Raw genomic sequence first — 27,549 nt, forward strand, 5'->3', positions numbered from 1 at the left:
AATGTATCTGTTTTACAGTTCCAAACTCTGGATCCCTGGTTTTCTTCTCCTGGACAGCTAACTAGGTCAAATCATTCTATTCTTAGAGCCCAGCCCCACATAAACACTAATTGGTTTTCACATCTGAAAGGTTGTGTATCAGTTTGTCATTTCTAAATTTACATGATGTAATCCATGTACAAGATGGGATTTCATACCCTGTGGGAGGAGCAACTGCCACATGCTTAGTTTTCCAAATATATCTAGAGGCACAAAATATTTTAAAAGAGGCAGAACTTCAAGAGCGCTTTCTCAATCTCAGATTTTATCAAGTTATGGTTTTGGTAGGAATTAGGGAATTCCTATTATCTGTGGAGAAAATCTCTGACACAATTTTGCACCTCTAAATTTATTTATAAAGAATAATAATAATTAGAAACAAATATACAAACAACCAAAAACCCCATCAAATCAAGCATTACAAAACTCAAACCTATCATCTGTGAACTTCGTGACCAAAAATTGAAAAGTAAATGCATCATTTTTCAAGACATTGTTGAGGTGTCCCCACATCCATACATTAGTAGGGACTATAGGAAAAACCTTGTACTGATTTTTCAAAATCACAATGCTATACTAAAAAATTACATTTTAACTCTGTAACTTGAATTAATTAGGAAATCCAAAGATCAGAAGTTAGTGGTACATTGCAAGGAATTTTGGCAGGGATGATGCACGTAATAAGACATCAAAATGGTCCCCTTTGGTCACAGATGCTATTTCACCTTGGCTTTCTCTTTCCTCTCTCATTAGCTGCATCCCCTTCTTACAGAATGACTGGCAGGTTAGCATTGTATCATTCTCTTTCAGCATGTTTCTTATACTTGGATGTATATTGGAATCACCTGGGAAACTTTAAAGCATTCTGATGCCTGGGTGTCAACCCCATGGGTTTTGGTTTAATTGGTCCTGGGCACTGGTACTTGTAAAAGCTTCCCAGATGATTCTAATGTGCAGCCAAAGTTGAGAACCACTGTCTCACAAGCTGTTAAACTCATGGCCCTCCTGTACTTAGTCCATCAATTCTTATATCCTTGGGCTCTCTGACTTTAAACACCTATTGATCGCTGTTCTCACTTCCTCTGCCTTCATATACACAAGCTGAAAAGGCAGGCTTGGGAGAAATAGCTTCAGTTATTCACAGATTGCCTTTCAGGAGAAACTGGAAGTCCAGCAAATACAAGTATTGGCAAAATATTTCAAGCTTCTGGAACATGCACCTCCTACGCCAGAGAAACTCAGAAAGCACAGGAGAGTCCTGAGTGAGAATTCCAGCTTTGCTTACTTACTCTCCATTAACTTGGGAAAGTTGCTTACCTTTTCTATGAGCCTCAGTTTCCTCATCTATAAAAATTGGAATACCTACTTCCTAAGGCTGAATTAGATGACTATTTAAAGTGTTTAAAATAGTGCCCAGGATGTTCAATAGTGACAGCTATTTAAATGGAAAGAAAAGAGAAAATAGTTAAGGCTCATTCACTGATTACACACCAAGTGAAAAATAATTCCTGTTTATTGAGCCAATTTATCCAATTTTTTATTCTTTATCTGCCCAACAAATATTTCTTACTGACTTTATGCCAATCATACTGCTAGATAGATACTAAGGATACAGTAATGAGTAGAACATACATAATTTCTATTTTGACACATTTTAAAACTTAGCTAAACGCTTTACCGATTCCTAGAGTTGATTTCAAGTAGTGCAAGGATCGAGCTTACTCGGAGGAATGGTACTAACAAACTGACCTTGAATGCACCCTCACAGCAAATCCTCAGGGAAATGCCACGCTGTTAAGAGTAACTTGCACCTAGCAGACAGATACACCCTTATCAGAGTTCCCATAACAGTCAGGAAGGGCCAGAAGGCTATAAAACACTTTATGAGAATATCAACAGGAGCAGCTCAAAAAAGCTTATGGGTTTTTTTCACCCAGCATGTAGTTTTTTTTGAAAAATTAGTAGTGGTATACATCTCTAGATTCTTGAAGGCTAGAGAAGCTCTGTCCCCTCCACCCTTCATTTGCCTAACTGGGACTGCTGCTGTGCCTCCTATTCTGTGTAGCTCTCCGTGTATTGTAAATTCTGTGACTTGCCTACATTTTTGGACCTATATTCTTTGCTTGGTTCTGCTGGCATCTTTCAATCAAGTACTGTCACTACTATGACAATAGTACCTCTCCTTAAAACAACTCTAAGATCTGGTATTATTATCAGTATTTTACATGTGAGATTTAAATAACTTGACAAGGTCATTGAGCTAGTACATGGCAAAGCCAAGATTTAACTTCACATCTGTCTGATTCCACAGCTCATCCTCTTAACCTCTGTCTCAAGTGGACAAACCTCAGGTGACTGTGCTTTAGAAATATCAAAATCTGGCTGTTCAGAGAAATAGCTTTAAAAGCCACAAGTAGAGAGTAAGAACAGAAGATAGAACTGGAAGATGATGATGTGACCAAATCTAATGTAGTCTTGGCCTATGGGTCCTTTTGAAATTCCGCGAGAGACTAAAATCCAATAAAAAATGGTGTCCAGTTTGTGTGGTTATCAATCAAACCTACTAATACTTAATTTCATGACATTTTATAGATTAAAGACTTCACGAATCAGAGTCCCATCTCTTCATAGCTGCAGCTGCAACTCCTTTATCAGATCAGGAATATAATAACTACAGCTAAAAAGGCAACAATTGCAATTTGTAGATTGTATAGAAACCCTTGCTAACTCCAGAAAATCTTTTCCCACTTAAGAACTTTTACTCTGATAATGGAGTGTATGAGTGTGTATGTATATGCAGGTGTGGGTGTGAGTGTGCATGTGTAACTGGGCTGTGTGCAAATGCTTTGGTGCTCACGTGGACGGAGAAAGATTTTAAACTAGTCTTTTCTGGTCTTCCATGGGTTGGAAAGTATGCACTCTTCAGGGTATCTATGAAGCTCACAGTGACTGCCTTCTTTGCTCCCCATCTAGAACAGGGGCCCCTGACAACCGTATTTATATTAATGAACTATGACCCCATTCCCACTCCAGTTACCCATGCCTTTTGCCATATGGCTTCGCAATTCTTCCCACTAAAAATCAAGTATATTTTTTCTTCCTATTGACGTTGAAGTCAGCTGTGAAACTTGCCAATGGAATGGTGTCAGAGGATAAAACTTGAGCAAAGACTTTAAATGTGCATGTAAATTTGGGCTTGTCCTCTTGAGTTACTAGCCTTTGTCTGTGAGAAGAATATACCCCAGGTAGTACATTTTTCTATGTGAGTGTCCAAGGAGGTTGATAGACCCAAGGAATAGATCTGAACACAATCTGTAGTTCAGAGTCAAGCTCATCCAAAATGAGTCCACAAACAAGTGAGCAAGAAATAAATGATTATGATTGTATATCCCTGAATTCTGGGATGGGTTATTATACAGAATTATTATAGCATTATATGACAGATATACTTCTCTTTGAAACTTAACATTTAAGCTGAGAGACAAAGAGACTATCTATTGGGAACTGGGGCATGTGAATGGCAGAGCTAGCTATGAAAGAATGTTGATTTCTTTTTCTCTTTTTCTGACTTACCTTTTTGCTTAATCTTTTTGTTTTTGCTTCTTTTTTCATCGAGGTAAAGTTCACATAGCATAGAAATAACCATTTTAAAACTAGCAACTCAGTGGTATTTAGTACATTCACAGTTTTACAACCACCATTTTAATTCCAAAATCTTTTCATCAGCCCCAAATAAAACTCGGAGACAATTAAGCATTTACTCCCAATTTCTCCCTCCTCACTATCCCCTAGAAGCACCCATTTGCTTTTTGTTTTTATAGATTTACCTATTGCTATGGACTGGAGTGTGACCCTCCTCAAATTCATATGTGGAAACCCTAGCCTCCCATGTGACTAAATTGGAGAGAAGGCCTTTAAGGAGATAATTAAGGTTAAATGAAGTCATAAATGTAAAGCCCTGATCCAGTAGAGTTGGTGCCCTTATAAGAAGATAGAGGGACACTAGAGCTCTCCCTGCCTTATAAGGACAGAGAAAAAAAGGTGGATTTCTAGAAAACAGGAAGAGAACCCGCACCAGAACCACAACCATGCTGAACCTGATCTTGGACTTCCAGCTTTCAGACTGTGGAAATACATTTCTGTTGTTTTATGTATCCAGTATATGGTATTTTGTTGTGACAACCTGTTTTATCAATCTGTTCATTGGTTGATGGACTTTTGGGTTGTTTCCACCTTTTGGTTATTATAAATATTGCTCTATAAACATTTGAATACAAGTATTTGTTTAAGTACCTATTTTCAATTTTAGGGTATATTCCTAGGAATGGAATTTCTGGGTCATATGGTAATTCTTAGAACGCTGAACTTCTGTTGCTCAGATCCTCAAAGCTGTTTCCTGGTTTCCACACAGGAATTCTTGCTTGGATGCCATAAAATAGCTTCAGAATACTTTTAATAAATCCCTTTTTTTGCTCTGAAATAGACGTGTCTTACTTAAGCTAGGTTAATGCCTGTTACTTGCAACTAGAGGACCTAGGCTAACAGATAATAAAATTTCTAATTTTTAGTCATAACATAAGAAAAATGGGCTGAAAACTCCTCTTTCAAAGTTTTTCAGGGGGTAATCAAACCCTGTTAATAGTAATCAAATCAGTTGACTGTCTTGATAAGATTCTGAAATAAGACTTTACTGTGAGATTTGCTTATATTACCACTCACCTTTGGGACAAAGCAGCATAGGACCTTGCATTTAGAGCATATTCCAATTCGAAACGACTTCTTAATGCTGCCACATGACTCCGGCCAGGTCCTCCCCGGTTCACCAGGCAATCAGAAGAAGAAGAAGGTGAGAGAGACCCACTGCTGTTACTTGATGCAGGAGACATCATCTGAGTGGAGGAGGGGCAATTTCAATTGTTTAATACTTCCAACAGGTGTGAAGACATAACACAAAATATGGATTTAACTTTGTATTCCAAGGTTTCCCATATTTTAATTTCTATTCACTCAGCTTGCTCCTGGCTTTTCCTTTCAGGAAAAGTCTAGTGGCAACATCTGGCTAGCTTAATTTACTTTTTTGACCCAGTTCTGTGCTGAGAGCTCGCCTGTTAAATTTATGCTCATCTTTCTAAAAACACAGTAGGCCCAACTCAGATTCATAAAATATATTTAGAAGGTTATTATTCAATGATCAAAAGATTCTTCACATTCTTCACTATGGCAATAAGATTTATGGCAGAGTTCCTTTAAATCATAGCTAAAATTATTCCCTTTACATGAAATTATTCCCTTCATGTAAAATGAATTTACACACTTTTCCAAGAATACATCAATTTTATAAGATGAAAAATGCTTTAATGTGTGGCAAGTCTTTTCCCATATTGAACAGGCCACTCCCTTTACCACATGATAGTTTTTCAGATGTTTAAAATACCTGTTGGACTTGGCTGGGTGTGGTGGCTCACACCTGTAATCCCAGCACTTTGGGAGACTGAGGTGAGCGGATCATGAGGTCAAGAGATCGACACCATCCTGGTCAACATGGTGAAACCCCGTTTCTAATAAAAATACAAAAATTAGCTGGGAGTGGTGGCACGCGCCTGTAGTCCCAGCTACTGGGGAGGCTGAGGCAGGAGAACCGCTTGAACCTGGGAGGCAGAGGTTGCAGTGAGCTGAGATTGCGCCACTGTACTCCAGCCTGGAGACAGAGCGAGACTCTCTCTCAAAAACAAACAAACAAACAAAAACCTGTTGGACTCACCCTAATTATCTCTTTTCTGTGATAAGCATCATTAGTTCCTTCAACCGGTTTTCATGTTACGTGATTTTCAGCTTATTCACCACTCAAATCTCTGTCTTCTAAAATGTGTATCCCAGTTTTAATTATTCCTTTAAAAGGCTCACAGACACAACTGGATACCACTTTGCCATTTCAGAACAAGACTAATCATATCTTTTATTTTGCAGCAAGATAGTCACTTTATATTTTAACTCCCAATGAGCTTATTATCCACTAGCATTCATGATGCTCCTAAGCCAGGTCTCCACCATTTGATACTTTTATTATTTTTTCTTTGGCTCTGCTGCAGGACATTATATTTATATGTATTCCTGTTAAAATTATTCTTGTTAGACATGTCCTGTTACTTCATCCTCCAAGATCTAGAGTCCTGCTTTCAAATACTTTCTGTCCCTCTTAACTTGATTATATCTGCACATGGGATGAGTAGCTCCCTCTTGGCCTTGATCTAAACCGTTGACTGAAAAGTTGAAGAATAGAGAGGATAAGGTCTTATGAAACTGCACAAGTCAAGCCTCTTTAGGCTGACTCTCATCCATTAATTAGTGCAACTCAGTCCAGCAAGCTCTCTCAGCATATAGCCCATTCATCTTCTCCCTTGGGGAGAGAGTATAAATAAGAGGCTTGATCAATATATTACAATAAGACAAGCTAGTTTAGTAGATCCTATCATGTTTGTAGATCCTATCATGTTTGTAGATCCTATCATGGTGGATTCCTTTTTTCTGGAATCCACCTCCAGATATATCTATCCCATTAGGCTCGAAACAAACTCATTCAAACCCTAAGTTTCAAAATGAGAGGATATTTTAAATTCAAGTCTTGAAGGTGTCTCTTAATACCCAAGGCTTCTGGCAGATGCTTTTGTCCACAGGGGCTGCTGAAGCCCCACCAAATATATGACTACTTCTCCCCACTTTCTGTAAGTCCCAGTACTGAATAAGAGAAGGGAAAGAGGATCTTAGGTCTAAACACTGAAGCTTCTTTTTACACAAAAGTTTTCTTTAGAAATTCCAGCAAAGAGTCATGAGACAGAGCCACTCACTGCAGGCTGTAACTGCAAATCCTTTTCCAATAGACTAGGTCCAATGACTCTTAGTTGAGTTTTTTTTTTTTTTTTTTTTTTTTTTTTTAGAAAAAAAATCCTACTTTTCTTGATGGTTCCACTTTGAGACTTAGTGGTGCAATCTCAGGTTGATGCTGTTTCTCTCTATTGTTGCCCCTTCCCTGCATATGCAAATGCATATGTGATCCTCTATGTGTGATGTATGTCTTCCTCCACCAGTAGCACTTATTTCCATTTGAGAATATATTATTTTTCAAGTAGTGTGCATGTTTTAGCTCCCTCGATTATTTTGAAATGCTATCTCTTGACCAGGTGTGTAGAAAATTAAGGCAATTATAGAGAAACTTAAAGCAAACAGCTTTAATAAGGCAAGAAAATTCCGTTAGCCTGATTACCAACATATATCACATTAAGCAACATATATGTGGTGTGAAAGCAATGCATTCCAATTAATTTATGAACATATTTTATTGATAATTTGTCTTTTTGCATTGAATGTAAATGAACAATGGCTTACAAATCTCTGTATGAAGAATTTTTGCATAAAAATTGATTAAATAATTACCTTCTAATGTATTTGTTATACTTTCCAATTTTTACTTATCAATTTTTTAAGCTGAGCATGACTGTGTCCATTTGCCTGCCCTATTATTTGTTGGAAGGTCTCGAATTCACTCTGACTTTGCCTTTGTCCCTGTAGATACAGCTAATTCTGCTCCACCATAGGAATTTAATGAATAGGGTAAATATGGATGGAGTTATGGGTCCTCATAGTAACTTTTCATAAGTACCAGCTCATCTACATTCCCTGACAGCCTTGGATATGCAGGGCTTATTTATGGACATATTTCAGAAGCTAAAGCTTTTACCTCAATGTTGCAGAGACACTCTTCTAACTTCGTGACAACTTCAGAAAACTCGGGTCTTCCCTGTAAATAGAAAAAATAACTTTTTTTCCCTTAAGAATAAAAGGAAGGAGACTCTCTTTGGATGTTAAAATTGGGTATTAGCATTTGTAAGGAATGAGATTAACAATAAAGTATATTTTTATTTAAAATACACTTTTATTGAAGTGTTAATTGAATGTTCATTCGCTGTTCATGGAGGGATGTTGAGTCTCCCTCTGATAAGAGTTTTAAGTCAGAATTTGCAACTACATTCAGATAATGAAATAGTGGAAAAGCTTTAATTAGCTTTGCATGTTTTTAAATGGCAGGTTTCCTCTTCAAAATGAAAGAATAATAGTGAATACTAAAAACTATTAACTACCTCAGTGCCTTGTAATACACTGCACACTGTGTATAAAAAGAACTGCTAAGGCTAGATTTATAATGAACTTCACTTTTGAAAAGATCATCTCAGATTCAAAACTAAATGATGATAGAAACCTCAGGACTATGCCTTACTTTAGGGTTTAAGATAAGCTTTTTACCTTCAGACAGTGCCATTAAAGATATTGCCCATTATGAACCTCTGTGTCAGATGAGTTTGGTTAAAAAAATGTTTATTCCAAATATATTTCAAGCTTTGTTCCAGTTGCAAGGGATATAAAAATGATTATTGGAAAAATTCTTGGAATTTTAGAAAATGTTGGCCTCTTCTGAGAAAATTATTTATCTTCTTTTGTCAGATCCTAAAACCATACACCCTATCATTTCTCCCTTTTTGAAACTTTCACTGCCAGGAGGTGGAGAGCCCAATTTAACATTCAGGTTCAGTAACCAACTAATTTAGATTCTTAGTAGAACAATTTCTCCCTTACTATCTAGCCCACCCCTGAGAACACTGCTTCCCTTATAAGCTGTTTCCTCTCACATACTCCTTGTATCTCTAGGTTGGTGGGGGCAGTGGGAGCAGTGGGAGCAGTGGAGTGAGCAAAACCCTGTGTCTTCCTTGCTGTCACTGCTACTTCCAAATGGCTTCTCCTCTAAACACCACCAGCTTGTCAGGCTATACCACCAGAGTCTAGCCACACCCCCTCATTCTTTGGGGATTTTAAAAACTGGCTTACTTCATACTCTCTAACACTACTCTTTGTACTTTTATTATCCATGCAAATGATCATGAAAATAGCCTGACCTCTGGGTTCCTTTGCCTACTCTTCTCCAATGAGCTTGTCCTCCAAACTCCTTTAGTCACTCAGCCCCTTAGTTATACCCTAGACCCTGTCATGACCAATGCCTCCACCCAACCATGCTCTTTAACCTCTCAATCTTTATCAGACAACTCTCTGAGCTGTCCCTTTCTCTCTAGCTCACTTCTTCTAGAAACCTGACTCCAACAAGCTTTGATCACACTGGTACTTGGAAGCCATTTTACCACTTAAAACAAAACAAAACAAAACAAGAGCTTTTTATTACGAGCATTTCCAAATATGTCCTAAAGTAGATGCTCTTCTTTCTACCTACCTACCCATCTGCCTATCTTTTTCCCTACTTGTTTTTTTGCTCATTTCATCATATTTTCGCTGTCACTCACTTTCCCTTTACCTTATATTTCATTTACATTTATCATTAGATTCACTTCCAACTATCACTCCCTTCCACACATCCTCAACTCCCTTGCTTCATCTTGCATTTGGTACAGTATTGAAAGAATCCTAAACTTCATTGAATCCATTCTGCCTGGTCTCACTTCAAAATCTTGACCCTCTAATCTCCCATGGACCGTCAGTACTATTCAGAGAGCCTATTACATATTTCTAGCCCATTCACTCTCTCACACTTCGGATGGCTATTTTGTACCTTTCCCTCTCTCCTAAACCTCTAGCTCCCACTACTACATTGACCTACTCACCTATGACCTACATAATTTGCCCTCACTTTTGTTTCTGTGGATGAAATTTGCCTGATTCTGAGGCCAACTCCTTCACTTGTGTGCTCCAGCAATAATTCTCTCATCCATTTTTTTTTGCATCGTTCATGTTCCTTCTGTATTGTTTAATCTCCACCAGCATACAGACATACTATACATTCTCCTATCTTAAAAACAAACAGCAAAATAAAACCCTTAACGTTCTCCTTCAAGCTACTGTTCCATTGCTGTTTACTTTACAGCAAAATTGTTCTAGAGTTACCAAATTTGCAGTCTCTAATTCCCCTTCTCCCATTTGCAATCCATCCTAATCAGGCTTTCTCCTACAACACTGCTGAAACTGCCCTTGTCAAGGTTACAAAGATCTCATTGCTAAATTCAATGGTTACATCTCAGTGGTCATCTCGCTTGGCATAGCATTAAATATAAGCAACAATTCCTTTGTCCCTGAAACATGTTTTTCAATTGGCTTTGAGGACACCATTTTCTTATTTTATTTTTTTCTGAGCTCATTGGCTTCTTCTTAGTCTCCTCTTTTGGTTTCATCTCTCCTCCTTATCTTCAAGCTTTTTATTGCCCCAAGACTCAGTCTTTGAGTCTCTTTACCCTTTAAAATTAATTTGTTGAGGAGTTAATTCAGTCTTATGTCTTTAAAAAACAACTTCCAGATTATTATCTCTAGCCCAGTACTTTCTCCTGAACTCTAAACTCATACATGCAATTAATTATATTTATAGCCTTTCCCATTTCAGTAAATGGAAACTCCATCCTTCTGCTTGCAGAGGCAAAAAAAAAAAAAAAAAAAAAAGCAAAAAACAAAAAACACACACAAAAAAGTGATGATGTTTGACTCTCTATCATACTTGCCTCTTATATACCAGCAAATTATATTGATACTACCATTCAGTATCTGAATGATCAAGTAGCTTATATTAGATCAACCCTCCTACAGAAAACAACAAGAAACTCTGGACAAAATGTAAATGACAGCTACCTGAAGGCACTGGAAAGTTAATAAAAGCAAGTAGGTCCTGGAGGGGAGTGAGTCACTTAGAAAAAAGGAACTAGTATATTTCCCACCTCTCTCTCTCTCTCTCTCTCTCTTTATAGCATTTAGCCTGAGGGTAGACCACTTCTGCATTTTAGGAAACAATTAAAATTCTGATGGTTTGCTTGTTTGAAGGAACAGAGGACAGAATTCAGGGCAACTGGAGTGTATTAGTTATTGTTTTATAACAAATTACCATAAACCTAGTGATTTAAAACAATGTTCATTTATTATCTCAGTTTCCACTGGTCAGGAGTCCAGTATAGATTAGCCGGGTCCTTTGCTCAGAGTTTCACTAGGCTGAAATCAAGGAGTCAGCAGGCACTGTGATTCTCATCTGAGGCTCAAGGCCTCTTTTAAGCGCATTGGTTGTTGGCAGTACTGATTTCTTTCTGGTTGTATGACACATGTCTGTTTTCTTGCCATCTGTTGCCCAGAAATGACTCTCAAATTCTAGAGGATGCCTACAGCTGCTTGCCAAATAGGCAGTTCACAACATGGCTGTTTGCTTTTTTCCTAACCGGCAAGGGCACATGCCTGACTTCTACTCTGTGACCAGCTGTAAAACTTATTCTGCTTTTGAAGGGCTCACCCAATTAGGTCAGACCCACTTGGGATAATCTTCCTTTAGTCATATGATGAAACATAGTCATGGGAGTAATATCTCATCATATTCACAGGTTCTGCCCACACTGAAGGAGAGGATATTCTACATGGCATGTACACCAGGGGACAGGAATCTTGCAGGTCATGTTAGAATCCTCCTTATCACAAATAGGCAGTAGAGAATGAGAAGAGATCCTGGAAAAAGCCCTGGAGTCTGTGTGTAAATTCTACCTCAATCTCTGGTTTGCCCCTGAACCACACATCCATGAGGCCGACTAACCAGCCAGGTAGGACTAAAATAAATGAACTGAGATTAGATCTGCTGCCCCATGCAGGGCATTGTTCTTACTGTTTTCTCAGACTGGAATTACCTAATGCTTATTCTCTGCCCATGGAAATTCACTGTACACTGCAAGGCCCAACTCAAGAGCTACATCCTTCTTAAAGCATCCAAGTTATTCCACAAAGTAATTATTCTCTTGCATTTAGATTTACTTCGTTTCTCCTTGTGCTATAGATAGGTATTTACATGTCTATCACTAGCTAGAAAGTTCTTTGATACAATGGTTTATTTACTCTTAGACACCTAGCACATTCCATCAGACAGGTTAAATGAGCTCAAATTTGTTAAATTAAATTGCATCATTATGATAAAAAATCATCTGGAATATGCTTACCTCTCATCCTTCTCTACACCACATCATTCCTTCCTTGTATTACTACAATTGCCTCCTATTTTTGCTACTTATGTTCTTTGCTTATCTAAAAGTAGTTCCCAACTCAGTAGTTAAAATGATCTTTAAAAATATACATCAGACCAAGTAATGCCACTCACTATAGCCTCCAATTACTTCCCATGTTATTTGGGTTAAAACGCTATGTCTTTGCATTCATCTCTAAGGTATACAACAACCTGCTCCTATGATTCTGTGCCCTACTCTTCCTCTTACACATTCCACTCTGGTCATCACACCAACCTCCTCATGCCCTTGAGAACTTTGCATTGGATCCTCTCCACCACGACACACTAATGCCTTCACCTTCTCCAGCTTATTGTTCAAATGTTGTTTCATCAGAGAGATTTTCCTTGTTTGCCATATTTAGAGCCCTCGAGTCAATGCGATCTTCCCCTTTTCTTGTTTTATTTATTCTAGAGCACTTATCACCATATGACTTAATACATATTTTATATTATTTGTTTATTGTTTATATCCTTTTATAGAAAGTACACTTCACAAGGGCAGGTGCTTGTCAGCCCCTGCTCTATGCCCAGTACTGTGAGCAGTGCCTAGCATGCAGAAGGTGATCTACAAATGCTTGTTGAACAAATGATAGAATTAATCATTTTATGTTTTTTCTACATTTTATTTTGTTCTCAAACTATCTTATTATATAGGTAGAGGGTTTTATTATAATTTGCTCCTTGTTTTTTTTTAAATCAACCAGGGAAGATATTATAAATGAATTGTCTTTTTTGAACATAAAATTCAAATGATGTTAAATATTTCACTGGGGGGTTGAGAAAGCTTTAAAATAAAGGTAAAGTTTAACATTTACTAAACACTTAGAGTACCCATTTAACTCTTATAATACTCTGTACTGTAGACATTTATTATTTCTATTTTACACATGAAAAAGCAAAAAATAAAAAGAAATATTTTTTCTAAGATAATATAGTCAGTAAAAACAGAGCTGAATTCAAAGCTAAGTAGAGCTTGTGAGCTTAATCTTGACTTCATACTCACTCCCTAGGTGTGGCATTTAAATCTATAAGGAGTAAGAATTTAGTTGTAATCATGTAAGACTCAGTGCCTGAGATTAGCTTTGCATACTAGAAGAAACACTGGATTGAAAGTTAAAAGACTTGGTTAAATACCTACCCACTATGTGATTTAGGATGGTTTGCTAACCATCCTGAGCTGTTTCTTTAGTCTCCAATTGGGTTGCAGAATTAAAAGAACTAAGTAAGATAATGTTTGGTGTATTGAAATAATGGACAGTGAATGCCAACATTATGATATACATTGCCCTCTACTTTCCTTTCAGGTGGATGGCTGGTACTCTTTGCCATCATGTTGCGGTTGGTGGCAGCTTGCCCTGAGTCATGTGTGGTGTGCACCAAAGATGTAACCCTCTGTCACCAGCTAACCTATATAGTAGGTAATAAAACTAACAACTCTAAAAAGCAGTGCTCAGTGTACCTGGAAAATTGGTTGCCATACCTTTCATTGTACTGACTGTTCTCTGGGCTCAGCTTAAGAGGTAACCCTTTAATGAGTACACTTCATACAATGACTAAAGAGACTGGCAATATTTTGTTTTCCTGTTCCTGATGGTCTCAATCAAAACTATTTAAAGACGTTCAGAGGTAACTGAGATATTTTGCTATTGCAAAAGAATATCACCATTTTATCCAGCTACACACTTAACAAATACATCACTTTAATATCTTTGTACATACTTTGTGCAGATTTGAACCCTACCACCAGCTGGAAGAAATATAAATGAATCAGAAACCTGAACTGCAATTGTTCAGCATTAGTAAGATTAAGTGATGTACCAGTGAAACAGATTATTATCAAAGTGCGTCTCATTTTGAAAGTCTGGTCTTTTTTTTATTGGTGGTAAATGAGCTGTAGAAATGCTAACAAGATACACTGCCTGTATTCATTACATATTGCTTGCTTAAGTCAACAATTTAATAAGACACCTTATTAACAAATTTGAGGAGAATGTGATTTACATCCTGATATCCAAGAAGAGATAAACAAGCTATAAGCTCTGCCAATGGAAAATTTGCATAAACAAGCTTGAGTTACGACAGAGTGGAAGAGGATAATTTCTTCCATTTCTAATATCCCACGACTCTGATAATTAGGAGGTAGATGTTGTCACCATCCTTGACAGGACAGGGAAGTTTTCATGGATAGTTGATGTGTATATTGTTTCTAATCAGTATTGAAGATGCTTTAACACTAAACTCTCACCATCTAAAATGGATTTCTTGACTTCACTACATTTATTTTTCCTGATCAGAGATAGTTGATGTCTGTAAGAAACAAATATTTCTCATCTACATTGTTGCATCTCTATATCCCCCTTCTCATCTACAGAACACCATATTTGTGAAGTTAGATTTCATAAATACAGAGAATAAAATGGATGAATTGTGAGTGGGGTTTCTGTCTAGACCTAGACAAGAAGTAATTGACAGAAATAATAGCCTGCTCATTCAGAGTCAGCAAATCCCTAAAGGACTGGGGACCCATGAAAACAAACCTCCTTCATCCCATATCTAAAACAATGATGAGAGAAACAAAATGCCGAACAGGCCAGAATTAATAGAATCCTTAATAATCAATCATAAATGCTGAAAAAATCACCAGGATTTAAGCTTGCTTGTGCTGCAGGGATGGGAACAGTTCTTCCAAAAGAAGGCACTCTAAGAATCTTTTGTCTTTTACATATTTTTTAATCTCTTTGTTTCTGCGATGCAGTCTGAATTTCCTAAGGGATTTGTGATTTGCTTCCCTGGGGTTGACTATTCTAAGATCACCTATAGACCTCCCAGTGACAATGGACTCCTCTATCCTTATGACACTGTCATTTGCAGTCAAAACAATGTTAGCATGATAAAGATGTGTTACAATAACTCCTGATTATAATACATCTCTATTGAGTTAAAATGCTTTGATTTCTAATGACAGAGCAGTGATAGCTCTGAGGTGATTATGGTGAAGGGATTTAACAGTTGGAAGCCCTGAGTACCACCTGTCATCACATGATGGACTTCATTGGAGGGAACAGATATTAGACAGGAGGCCAAGATGGCCCAGACTATAATGAGAACCTCACTGACAGGTACTTGGGTTGTCTGGATTGAATATATATCCTTACCAAGTTGCCAACTTTTAGCCTGGGGCTAGAAAGCAGAAATCAATGCTCCTTCTCACTCTCCCCATCCCAACACGCACCTTTATGTTTGGGAGAAAAGATGATTGACTTCACAGCATAAATACACATTGCTATGGAACACTGACTATGGGGGTCAGACACAGGCTCAGCTCTTAGTTGACTCTGTCCTGGATCTGCAGGGCTAGATCAGGTCAGTACATAGCCTCGGAGGGAGGGCCTGAAAAGACACCTTCAAAATAACATCGATGAAGATAATCCGAAACAATGAATTAACTTTGACATCTAAAGTAACAGATGGGTTTATGTTTCTCAAACAAACATGTCACAGCAGCAAAGAATATAAAAATCCATCATTTTGATATATAGCCAGCTTCCCCTCAAATTTAGAAATCAGAAAATCATTTTCATTTTTTGTATTGTTTATTGTTTTTACCCAGGTGATAAGATTGCTCAGAGGATATTGATTCTCTGCTCTCCACCATACCCCCTCCCTCCTACTCATGTGTATCCTGCATCTAGTCTGTGCTTTTTTCCCCACAGCAGCCCCTATGACCACGAGGGTTTTAATCATCACCGATGGATATCTCTCCTCTATTGAGAGCACAAACCTGTCTCTCTTGTTTAATCTTGCCCTGCTCTCCCTAAGCAGAAATGGTATCGAGGATGTTCAGGAAGATGCCCTGCATGGCCTTACGATGTTGCGGACCTTGTTGCTGGAGCACAACCAAATATCCAGCTCTTCGCTCACTGATCACACCTTCAGCAAGCTTCACAGCCTGCAGGTGCTGGTGCTGAGCAATAATGCTCTCCGCACCCTACAAGGGTCTTGGTTCCGAAACACAAGCGGCCTGACCCGGCTCCAGCTGGATGGGAATCAGATTACTAATCTCACAGACAGTTCTTTCGGAGGCACGAATCTCCACAGTCTCAGGTATCTGGATTTATCCAACAATTTTATTTCCTACATTGGGAAAGATGCCTTCCGGCCCCTGCCTCAACTACAGGAAGTGGACCTTTCCCGAAATAGGTTAGCCCACATGCCGGATGTGTTTACTCCACTGAAGCAGTTAATCCTTCTGAGCTTAGATAAGAACCAGTGGAGCTGCACTTGTGATCTCCATCCCCTTGCTCGGTTTTTAAGAAACTACATTAAGTCTTCTGCTCACACGCTCAGGAATGCCAAGGACCTAAATTGCCAGCCATCTACCGCAGCTGTGGCAGCTGCACAGAGTGTGCTGAGGCTGTCTGAGACCAACTGTGATTCCAAAGCTCCCAACTTCACTCTGGTTCTAAAGGACAGAAGTCCCCTCCTCCCAGGGCCAGATGTGGCCCTGCTGACTGTCCTTGGCTTCGCAGGTATGCCTGGGAGAAGTGTGCCCTCCTCTTTTCTCTTCTCTTGTCCATATTTTTGCAGCATGCTAAGTGATGCTTATCTCAGACACTTGGTTGCCAGGGCTATGGAAAGGAGAGGTTGCCAGTAGATGTGGGAGGATATTAGCTGATTTGGCACAGGTTGCAAGAATTTCCTGTTTCAGGGAAGCTGTCTAACATAGAGGAAAGGGCCCTGGACCAGAATTCAAGGGCTCCAGCCCTGGTATAAATAGCATTGGTGATCTTGAACAGGTTAACTTGCTATTTAGACTTTAGTTTCCTTGTGTATAATACAGGAATAATATCTATATTTCATCAATCATCCTTTCACCAAAGAGTACTAGTGCATTTGTTATGACACTAGGAGATAGATATTTAAAAACTGATGGGACATAGACTCTTTCCTCAAGGCACTAACATTTGTATGCTTCTCCATGGTGTATAGTAAGAGTCAGAGGGCTTTCACAGATGGACGAAGAGATGCTATTATGGCAATCTCATACACCTTAGTCTGCAGTGTTTGTATGGCATAGTAGTTAAATAAATGAGCTCTGTAGTTGGATTGCCTAGGTTTGAATCCTGGCTCTGCTATTAGCTGTGTGACTTTGGACGCATTATCTAACTTCTCTGTGCCTTGGTTTTCCTCCTGTTGGGGGGTTTTGAATTCTTCTAAGATTTCTGTTTGTCCAACTCTATGTAAACTTGGCCCATACTTCCCCAGACCAACTAAGGGGAGGATAATATGAAATTCTTTATATATTTTTTGTAATTTAAAATTTATGAAACTATGCATCAGCTATCATTACATCTCACTGAATGAATAATATAAAATGACAGTGTCATTAGTTGAAGACCAAAGATGCATGAGATTTCTTAAGTTATCTAGCTCGATGTGTGTGTTTTCCTCTATGCTCTCAGTGCACGGTGAAATCCTCTGCACCTGTGGGTAACCATGGTGATGAGGGGGTGGGGAGAGAAAGAGAGAGAGACCAGAGACCAACAAATGGCATCCAAGGCTGACGTATTTTAAATATGTGCTATAAATCATTATTCTATAACAGTTATCTAGTGAATTAATTGATTGTATTTTTACTTCCTGACAATTACACTTTTAATCAGAATAGATGGAGACCAGCATCAGGTATAGACAATGGAACTACCATCAGCAGTAATCCAACTCACTTGGAAGGAAATTCAAATGTTAGGAAAATAAATTCTTTTAAAAACATGTAACTATGTCAGTAATTGTATGTGCTAAGAAATAATTTACCATAAAAGACATAAGTGATAGGGCAGCAGAGAGGTTTCCCTTAAATGTGCTTCTTAGAATACTAGCACTGGTGAATAATTAATAGATATTCCAATAAAAACACACAGATGCACACATAGGCAATAGATGGTGGGGTTCACATAGGTTTAGAAGGTACTAAGGTAAGCAAAGTGAAACAGGTATACTCACTGCAGCACTTCTCGTAACCTTTCATTTTCTAATAAGCACTATAAATTTCTAAGAAGAAGGTGTGATATGGAGCATTTCTTGAACTTATTTGGCCATGATCCCTTTTTTTCATAGAGGATTTCATTGAATTTGTGTTCTAGAGGACATCGTTTTGGAAATATTATAATAGAGCAATTTTTAGTATCTTTTAGTTACTTTTACATCTGTTTTCAGAAATATGTATTCGGAAATATATTTAGCTATATTAACAGTTCTTTATTAGTATTGAGATGAATACAAATTCTAGAAGATTCCAAAAGTTTTGTCAAAATGACTGGGAGCTTAATATACATGAATAAATTCTGATAAATTATAAATATGATTACATATATGTTAAGTTTTGGTGTGAATTATCATACTAATATATCTTTCATCAAATAATTGTTAAATTGTAGTGCTTTGAGAAGAGATTCTTCTTTAAAAAGACTGATTTTTGATGTTAATTTGCTCCATTAAGATTCCACTCTTTCTGAAGCATACATGTGGTGAGTTATCTATACTTCTAGATTGTGGGAAAAACACTTAGAACTATAATTTTGCCTATGAGACCATTTTCTTCTTCAGCTATATCTAAGTCATAAAAATTCCAAAGAATATAAATAGCTGTATTCGTAAATTTAAAACTAATAAATGGTTATTTGGCATCAAACACTAATATCTTGACACACACTATGAACTGGTAGACAAAAAGTTTTTATGAAGCTGTAATGTGTTTCTAATGTTTCAATAAGAACTTATCATTAATTTTCCCTTTTTCTCTTGCCAACACAGATAGATTGTTAGAACACTTTTTAAAAATAGAAACAATGCCCATGGCAAAGAAAATTCAAACGTCTTCTTAATAGCACATTCCGCCTGCCTACAAGCTTCATTTGCTGCTTTTGCTTTCTGCACTAATGGAAAGTGACCATACCTGACTGGTAATGGGATACAGATATATACCTAGTATCAAGAGCAGGGGAGTGAGTGGGTCCCTGCCATTCAGACACAATTAGAGGAGAAACTGTATCCTATAATCAGATTATGTTTACTCTCATTTCAATGGCTGATTCTTGTCTTAAAGAAAACTTAGCCCTTTTGTTCCTTCATTATTTGGTCTACTAACTGCACTAGTCATTTAAAATATCATTATAATGATTTATTTTTTGGATTTTTTTGTTCCTGACAGGTGAGTCTTCCAGGAACCAATAGAGCAATGCAAAACCTAAACAATGGTAGCTCAGTAATCATAATCACAAATCACAATGAACATTCACTGAATCAAAGCACTGTATCAAACATGTCACATATATTATTTAATCCCTGTGTAGTATTAGTTATCCTCATTTGTGAAAGGAGAAAAAAAAATAAGTGTTAGAGGAATTAGAAAATACCCAAGAAAAGTGTCAGAACATAGCGTTGAATCTTGAGTTTTCTTACCCATATGAGTTAAAGAGTGGTTCTAATTTTTAATTTTTTAATATATTCTTTAACATTTTAAAACCAAAATCCTTGTTTGGGATAATTCAAACTCTAGAATCTATCTGTCAATAAAAGGATTATTATTTACATAATTTTGCAACAACTTTAAAAATGTGCCTTTAATAGAGATTGCTTCAATATGTTATAGCACTTTCCAAGAGTGTATTGTTGGCAAATGAATTAAAATAGATTTAAGAGTTCAAGATATGATAAACTATACAATGGTTTGAGGATTTTACCAGAAACTGCTATTCTCCATGTTTACTCTTCATCTTTAACAGAAAAAAAGAAACAATCATGACCTGATACCCTCCCTTTTCATTTAAGTTTTAAAAATATGTTTTCATTAATATTGTCTCCAGTGGATAAAACTAGGCATGGTGTAGCCAGTCAAAGAATCTGGAATGCTGTCTTTATTTCCAGAAAAGGGCACTGTCCTCAGGCAGATGTGGGTTTAGGGCACAGATCTCTTTATTCAATCTGTACTGACACCATATCTTCCTAATCACATCTTGAGGATTTATAAGATTAGATCACCAGTGATTTCATTATCAGAATTCATAAACAGAATCCCTTCTGTTGATTTAAGAATATTTAATAAATATTTCTGCCTCCTTTGTCTCAGAGTTGTGGACACTGGGGATAGAATGTTGAACAGGACTAAAAGGATGTGTTGCCTCACAGTGCTCAGTTGTAGCAGAGGAGGACAGTCTGCGAACAAGCATATGAATGAATAAACAGAATAATACACCTCATAAGGGTGAAAAAACAAGGGAAATCATTGTGATAGACAGATAATCAGGGTATGACTCAGGGACATTGGTTTGAACATTTAGGTGGTTGAGGATGCCATTTGTCAAGACAGGAAAAAGTGAAATAGAAACAGGTTAGAGTCGGCATATGGGTTTGAGAAACACTGGATCTTGCAATTTTATTCAGAGGACAAACTACATAGAACATGAAATGACAGTACCAGGCAGTCTGAGATTAGACGTCATTCACTCTATTATGAGAGTTCATAAAAGGAGGTGACGTAGACAGAAAAAATAATGTTACTGCAGGAACTGTTTTATCTTAAATGAGTTTCAGTTCATGAAACAGCCTTTTCTTCTACCAAAGAGATTCCAGATGGTGTTGTTTCTTATAATTTTTAATAGGTATAAAGATCCAAATTGGAAAGCAGAACAATGTCAATGGTAGCCTCTGTCTGGACTGATATTTTTCCAAATGGTGAAGGACTTCCTACCCATTCTGATATCTTTCAAGCCATTAACCTTTATATTTGTGGTTTTTACATTTGATGATTTATATGTTTCTTCCCAAGATGTTATCTTTTAATGGTCTCTCTATTTGTCACAGGAGCTGTTGGTCTCACTTGTCTAGGTTTAGTTGTATTTAACTGGAAACTCCAACAAGGCAAAGCAAATGAACACACATCAGAAAACCTTTGTTGCAGAACCTTCGATGAACCCCTGTGTGCTCATGAGGCAAGAAATTACCACACTAAGGGATACTGCAACTGCCACTTAACTCAGGAAAACGAGATAAAGGTCATGTCCATTGTGGGGTCCAGAAAGGAAATGCCACTTTTACAGGAAAATAGCCATCAAGCAACAACGGCCTCTGAGTCTGCAACCCTTGACGGATCATTTAGAAACCTGAAAAAGAAAAACCATGGGGTAGGCAGCACTTTATTTTGCCAGGATGGTAGATTACTGCATTCGGAATGTTCAGAGCCTCCTGGAAATACGACAGCTTTTAATGAAGCAGGCTTACTTACAACATATAATCCAAGGAAAGTTCAAAAGCTATGGAATCTTGAGCCTGGAGAAGTCCAGCCTCAAACTCTGCAACACCATATAATAAGAACAGAAGGTGAGTTTGTCTTGTTTTAGAAAATCCCACTCCGTTTAATTCTTTTTGAAGGAGGGAGCCTCCCTCCTTTAATTTCCTCAACAGGAAATGCTATAAAAATCACTATAGAACTAGTCTATTCCTTTTCTAAAAATACTGTGTGTGTGTGTATATGTGTGTGTGTGTATGTGTGTGTGTGTGTGTGTGTGGGCTGAGGTGGAGATGAAGTGTTCTTACTTTTAGGAGCTGAGAGTGCATCTCCTGACTGCTAAAAGTAAATTTTGAGGCCCAACACCTAACAATGTTAAAAAAAGAAAAAAGTAGCCTTTTAAATAGCAATAGTGCTGTTAAGATCTATGGGATAGCTAGTATCAGCTTTTATTCCAACATCCTTCGAGCTCTAATGCCAATTCTGCAGTAAGCAACCTTCCCAGAGCATGACATGTTAGAAGAATGGGCCCTCTAATGCTAGTGATTCATTTCAGGAATGATGTCAAGAAACATACTTTGCTTGCTGAGCTGTCAGGGATGATAACTTCCCAGTCCAGGGAAAGTCAGGACTTAATTCATTGTCCCACGCTGGGAGCCAAGTGAATCTGGCCGTGACATCTACCCACTGTACATGGGCGATGTCAATATTTAGGTGAAGGCAATGAATTAAACGTCTTCTTTTTTCTTCCTGAATAGTAAGGCTACGCATTCAGGCTCAGCAGTGAAAATGTTGACAGCTGCTCTGTAAAGAGGTTCCTGTCATTTATTTGAATTGGTTCACAACAAGCAGAGCTTTCTCTAAGAGTATGAATGACAGAGGTGCTGTATCAAGAAATTCTTACCACAGGGGTCTGGCCCTAAGGATGCATTTTGGGGCGACTGGGTAAGAATAAAACCATATGTTATTTCACGTATGTTATAAGGTAGGATGTGAGTTTATTCCATTGCATTCCCACACTCCAGTTCTTACCAGTGTCTGGGGGTTGATGATTTCACACAACAGAGGGATGGCTGAGGAAAGAAACATATGCCATAGAAACCAGGTCAGACTGGCTTTATTTTATAAAGAAATAAGCACTTACCCTTTCATTAGAATCATACCTTAGGCAGATCTTTCATTTCATCTTTTAACTTTGTCCAATGCCTGAACTTCTCTGTGGGAAACTCCTATAACCGAAGGGGATGTGCTCTCTTAACCATTTAAAACCCAGTCTGTTGTTTTCATACTGAGAACACTGGTTTGTCAGATTAACATGAATACTTTTAAGAAATACCAGAAATTCTGCTCTATTCCAGGCATTGTACCAGAACTAGAGAGGGCAGGTATTTGAGGAGAAAACAGCCAAGGTCACATCTGCTCCAGAACAGAAATCGGTAAAGAAAAATTGCCACTCTGATTATGCCTTCTGACTTGGAAAAATAATTATAGACTTTCCAGCGTAGAGAGGACTTTAGATCTAGACTAATAGTTCTTAATGTTTATCTTTGAGTCACAGAACTCTCTGAGACTGACAAAGGCTACAGATTCTTTCCCCAACATAATTTGTTTACTTACATAAAGCTCCCATCTAGTCCAACCTTCTAATACACAGAGAACAAGCAGCTTCTCCAAGGTCACCCAGAATGTTGGCGGCAGATCTTAGATTGGAATTAGATGCTAGTCTGGAACTTAGTTTACCTCTTGGGGAAAATTGGAGATGGAGTATCCCCACCCTTAGGAGCTGAGAGTACATCTCCTGTCTACTAAAAGTTAATTTTGAGGCCTAACACCTAACAATGTTAAAAAGGAAAAAAAAAATTAGCCTTTTAAATAGCAATAGTGCTGTAGGATTTTTTGTGGTTAAGATGTTTTGCAGTTAAGATTTCCTTTTTTCTCATGGAATAAAAAACTTCTTCCTCTGGATGAAAAAATTTCATGAAACAATAGAAAGTATACTAATAAATAATTTTAAATTTTAGATGCATTGTGGTTAAGACAATAGGGTCGTTTAATGTCAGATAGACTTGGGTTCAATTCTTGGTTTCAACACTTAGCTGATGTGTGACTACGGGAAAGCATTCAACTTCTTTAAAGCTCATTCCTTCATCTGTAAAAGTTATAAGACAGTAGGATCTGTCCAATGGATCACGTCTCTTGTGAGTATTAAAAGAGATGATGAATGTACATTATGAGCACAATGCCTAGCTCTTAGCATGTGCTCAATTAATGGTATTACTATTATTTTTGTCATTAATATTATTTAATGTGTAAAAGGAGATTAGAGGCAGACATTAAGAAGAAGCCAGTACAAGTTTCCTTCTTCCACATGTGCCTATAGGGCTGTAGATATGGTCTGTCCCCAAACAGTCAAAGGAAGCTTCCTTTCTGAATGGTTCATCATGTACTGTTTTCCTTTAGTAAATGAAAGATTGTAACATGAAGAGGAATTTGCAGGCAGACATTTAAAAGAAGCTAGCAGAAGAAGTTATAAGATTAATAAGATTAAATATTATATTAATCTGTACCATTTTAAAAGTCCCAGGTAAAGACTGCTGCCACACAAACCTGGCTATATTTCAAAATACCTATTTATTTAACAAATATTTAATGAACATTTTATTAAGTTATGGGAAATAAAACAGATATGGTCTCTGCTTTCATTGAGTCAATAGTATTGCAAGTATTTCCCTTTCGTTGTCAAATTATTATCTTATTATTGATTATCTGAAACCTGAACATTACTCAATATTGCACCCATGTTCTGCCCAATATTTAAGTTGCAAATGGGAAATGAATTCAGGAAAAAATTACTATAGCCATTTACAAAGGATTTACATATTATTCATATTTAAAGCTAACCTAACCAACAACTAAAGATATATGACTATAAATAACATTTATATTTCTAACTCCACAACTTTTAAGTCAGCATCACAACTGACTGCAGTGTGACCATAAAGAGTGTCATTGCAAAACATATGGGACTGACAAATGTCCTTTGTAGGTTTGGTTACAAATTAGGAAACAGTGAAGAATTGCAATTATCAGAGGAGTCAGTTTTATACTTTTCATAAGGTTTCTACGCATCTGTTTGGTTGGGGTAATAAAACTCTGCTAAGTGCTAAATTCTTGCATTTATTGTTCCACAGATATCAGCAGTGACATATTTAGAAGAAGATATGCAACACCCGCTTCAGCCTTGGCAGGAGAAAGTCTTGAGAAGCATTTAACAAATGAATCATGGCAGCCTCCAATAGAAAAAGAAGACAATGGCTTACACCCTCATAGGCAAAGACATTTTATTACAAGCTCATCATCCAAGCCTTGTGAGCCTGAGGAACACTATGTACAAAAGATCGTACAAAAACATAGATCAAAATATGATGATCCTTGTGGACTGTTAAAACAGAGCAAACCTAGGTATTTTCAGCCAAACAATTCTCTCATCTGTAAATATGTGCCCTGTGAGCAATTTGAAGATTACATGAAAGAAAAGAAGCCAAATCGTAGACAACACTCAAAGCCTGAGAAAGAGCAAATCCAAATTAACAGTGCAATAGAAAAATTTCTTATGAGTGAGGACAACATAGATTTATCAGGATTATCAACAAAAACCAAGAAAGCATATTCCCCAAAGAGGGTTAGCTTCCATGATCCTGATTTAGTAGAAATAAATAGGTCGATGATGTCACCCAAAATATCAACCCCTTGGAAACGACAGAAAAATCAAAGTAACCAACTGACTAAGTTGGATGTTAAAAAATTTAGCAACACTGGGGAGAGAAACAAAGGAGAAAAATGGTTTACTAATTCATGGGTTCTGAAAAGGAAAAGAACCCCTCAGTCTGACCTCAAAGGGAAAATTAAAGGACAAAAGTTAAAATTAAATTTACATCCTTTTAGAAAAGTCAGAGTCCATCCAGAAAAATCCTTGTCAGGTCTCCCAAAGCAATGCAAGCAGGTATTGTTGCCTCCTAAGAAATTATCCAAAACTTCTGAGACAAAAGCCAAAATGAATACTGTGTCTTCTGCAGATTTTCTTCAACAGTCAGAGAGTAGCAACTATGTTAGACTCACTTCAAAGAGGCTGCCTCTGAAACATGACTCAAAGCAGACCCCATATTACCAACGAAACACTAAACGTGCCCCCCTGCTCAGTGCTAACAACTTGTCTGTAGTCAACCAGAGCTCTATAGAAAGCAGCTGTTACTCAGCTGGCCAAATTCCTGATGGAAACACATCAAAATTGCCTCAACCTACACCCACTGATGCTGAGCACAGGCACTCACATTCTCAATTCTCAGCTGAGCAAATGGAAGATGCAACTCAGCTTGAATCAAAAGTGCTTAGTTATTTACCAACTACTTGGGAAAATACAGGAAGTGATGTTTTACCATTCCAACATTCCAGGGGGGCTACTGACCAAGGGACAACGGAGTCCACTGAGCACATGGGACAGAATGTATCAAAGACCAGTGAGTTAAATCAGTTTTCTTTGTCCCCGAGGAATCAAACACAACTTTTAGATGCTCACAAGACTGACAGCTACAACAAGGAATACACTTTAGACCAAAATGAAGCCTTACAACACAGAGAGCAAAATTCAAGTCATGCACAGCTTGAAAATAAAGAAAAAACATTAATGACAAAACCCCAAATACCACATCAAATTGTGGAAGATTGTATTATGGATAAGGAAGAAAATGATGTAGAAAAAAAACTTTCAAAAACAGAAACTTATGATTCCTCTCTCATTCCCCAAACACAATCCAAGAACAACCTATCATTTATGAAGACAAATTCAATTCCATACCAAAATAGAATAGAACTTCCCAAGGATATCAGTACTTCTCCTGTTAGTAGTCAAGCCGTTTGGCACCTAACCAATAGTAGCGAAAAAGGAATTGACAGCACAAATGCATTGCCCAGAAATGACGGCACTGAAGCACTAGAGATAAAAATAGTAGAGAAAGAAGAGAAAAATATGCTTGATGAAAGCAAGACAGATTCTAGTATGTTAATTCAGATCTCACAAATGACCTTAAAAGGCATCACAAAAGAAAGGCAGCAAACTTGGGAAAATGGAACAAGTGAAAAACATATATTACATGATGCAAGCTCTGCCGAGGAGACCATTACAGCTAAAGATTTAAGTATCACAAGTTCCCATGAAACCCAAAATAGAATACTTTGCAGTGAAGTAGATCCTGAAATTAACAGTAATGTACATAATTTTAGAGAAGTTCAAAATATTCAACCAGATAAAGATAGTGCACATAAAGAAGGCGCAATGACAGTGGAGACACATGAAGCGCTTTCCTTCTTACCAGGGTTAAAAGACAGTTTTGAGGCAGAAAATGAGGTGTTTTTAGTTCCTAGCAGAATAAATGAAGCTGAAAATTCTGCTCCAAAACCTGTACTGTATCCACCATCTGCTGAATATGCTACTACATCACCTTTAGAAACAGAATAAAGTGAACAAAATAACTCAAATAATAATTCTTTTCTACTTTAGCTTTCTTCAAGAGGACAAACACCCACTAGCCTTTGCATGCATTACGAGTGCATCATTTTGGAGGACAACAACGTCCTCAGTAACTCTTTGTTATCAATAAAATAAAACCAAAGAGTTGAATATATGACAAAAATCAAAGATGGAGTCATAGGATACGTCTGACACAATTAACTGAGTATGCTTCTCTAAGGAATGAAAAAACAAGTAAGAAAAGTTTTGCCAAGTCTTGCAAAAGGAAGCAAACATTGAAAAAAAAAAAGCCTTAAACAAATGAAAAACTGCATAAGAAGAGTATTTGAGCAGATTTACATTTGATGTTTATTTTATGTAAATTATTATACACATCTCAATTAGTGGTATTACAATATTGCTTTCTACATGGATAATTATATATTCATATTTGTGTTTGATCTGTTTTCCTAATTATAGTATGAAAATAAAAATTCAGCTTTGTTAACTGTAGTCTAACTGATATGCATATTGGTATGTTTCATACATTTGCAATTGTCCTGTTGACAATTATCCTAGATTTAAGTAGAAGTCTTTAAAACTTGTTATTTCTCTAAGAGAAAAAAATTAAGGATTTCCAGG

General features: G+C 37.3%; 2 protein-coding genes across 4 annotated transcripts in view; one reads left to right on the forward strand and one right to left on the reverse strand.

Annotated features, from left to right (window-relative positions):
* The window catches only part of TNNI3K (TNNI3 interacting kinase), a 304,957-nt gene that overhangs the window by 46,239 nt on the left and 231,169 nt on the right, over window positions 1-27,549 (reverse strand). For all 3 annotated transcript variants that reach the window (XM_004025984.5, XM_055366048.2, XM_055365994.2), the window contains exons 22-23: window positions 7,775-7,834; window positions 4,759-4,928 (exon numbers count right to left, since the gene is read on the reverse strand). In XM_004025984.5, coding sequence (XP_004026033.5) covers window positions 4,759-4,928; window positions 7,775-7,834 — 230 coding nt within the window. The remainder of the gene's footprint in view (window positions 1-4,758; window positions 4,929-7,774; window positions 7,835-27,549) is intronic.
* Window positions 13,446-27,420, forward strand: LRRC53 (leucine rich repeat containing 53). The gene is made up of 4 exons (XM_031016506.3): window positions 13,446-13,533; window positions 15,829-16,644; window positions 20,978-21,493; window positions 24,593-27,420. The coding sequence occupies exons 1-4, from the start codon at window positions 13,446-13,448 to the stop codon at window positions 26,914-26,916; spliced, it is 3,744 nt and encodes a 1,247-aa protein (XP_030872366.3). The 3' UTR covers window positions 26,917-27,420.

The sequence above is a fragment of the Gorilla gorilla genome, chromosome 1 (assembly GCF_029281585.2).
Source record: "Gorilla gorilla gorilla isolate KB3781 chromosome 1, NHGRI_mGorGor1-v2.1_pri, whole genome shotgun sequence".
Taxonomy (NCBI): domain Eukaryota; kingdom Metazoa; phylum Chordata; class Mammalia; order Primates; family Hominidae; genus Gorilla; species Gorilla gorilla.

Excerpts from the sequence above, each read along its gene's own strand:
- LRRC53 (XM_031016506.3), top strand. The coding sequence starts at position 13,446 with ATGTTGCGGTTGGTGGCAGCTTGCCCTGAGTCATGTGTGGTGTGCACC. Across the intron at positions 13,534-15,828 it reads CCAGCTAACCTATATAGTAG|CAGCCCCTATGACCACGAGG; the intron begins GTAATAAAACTA and ends TTTTCCCCACAG. Across the intron at positions 21,494-24,592 it reads CCATATAATAAGAACAGAAG|ATATCAGCAGTGACATATTT; the intron begins GTGAGTTTGTCT and ends ATTGTTCCACAG.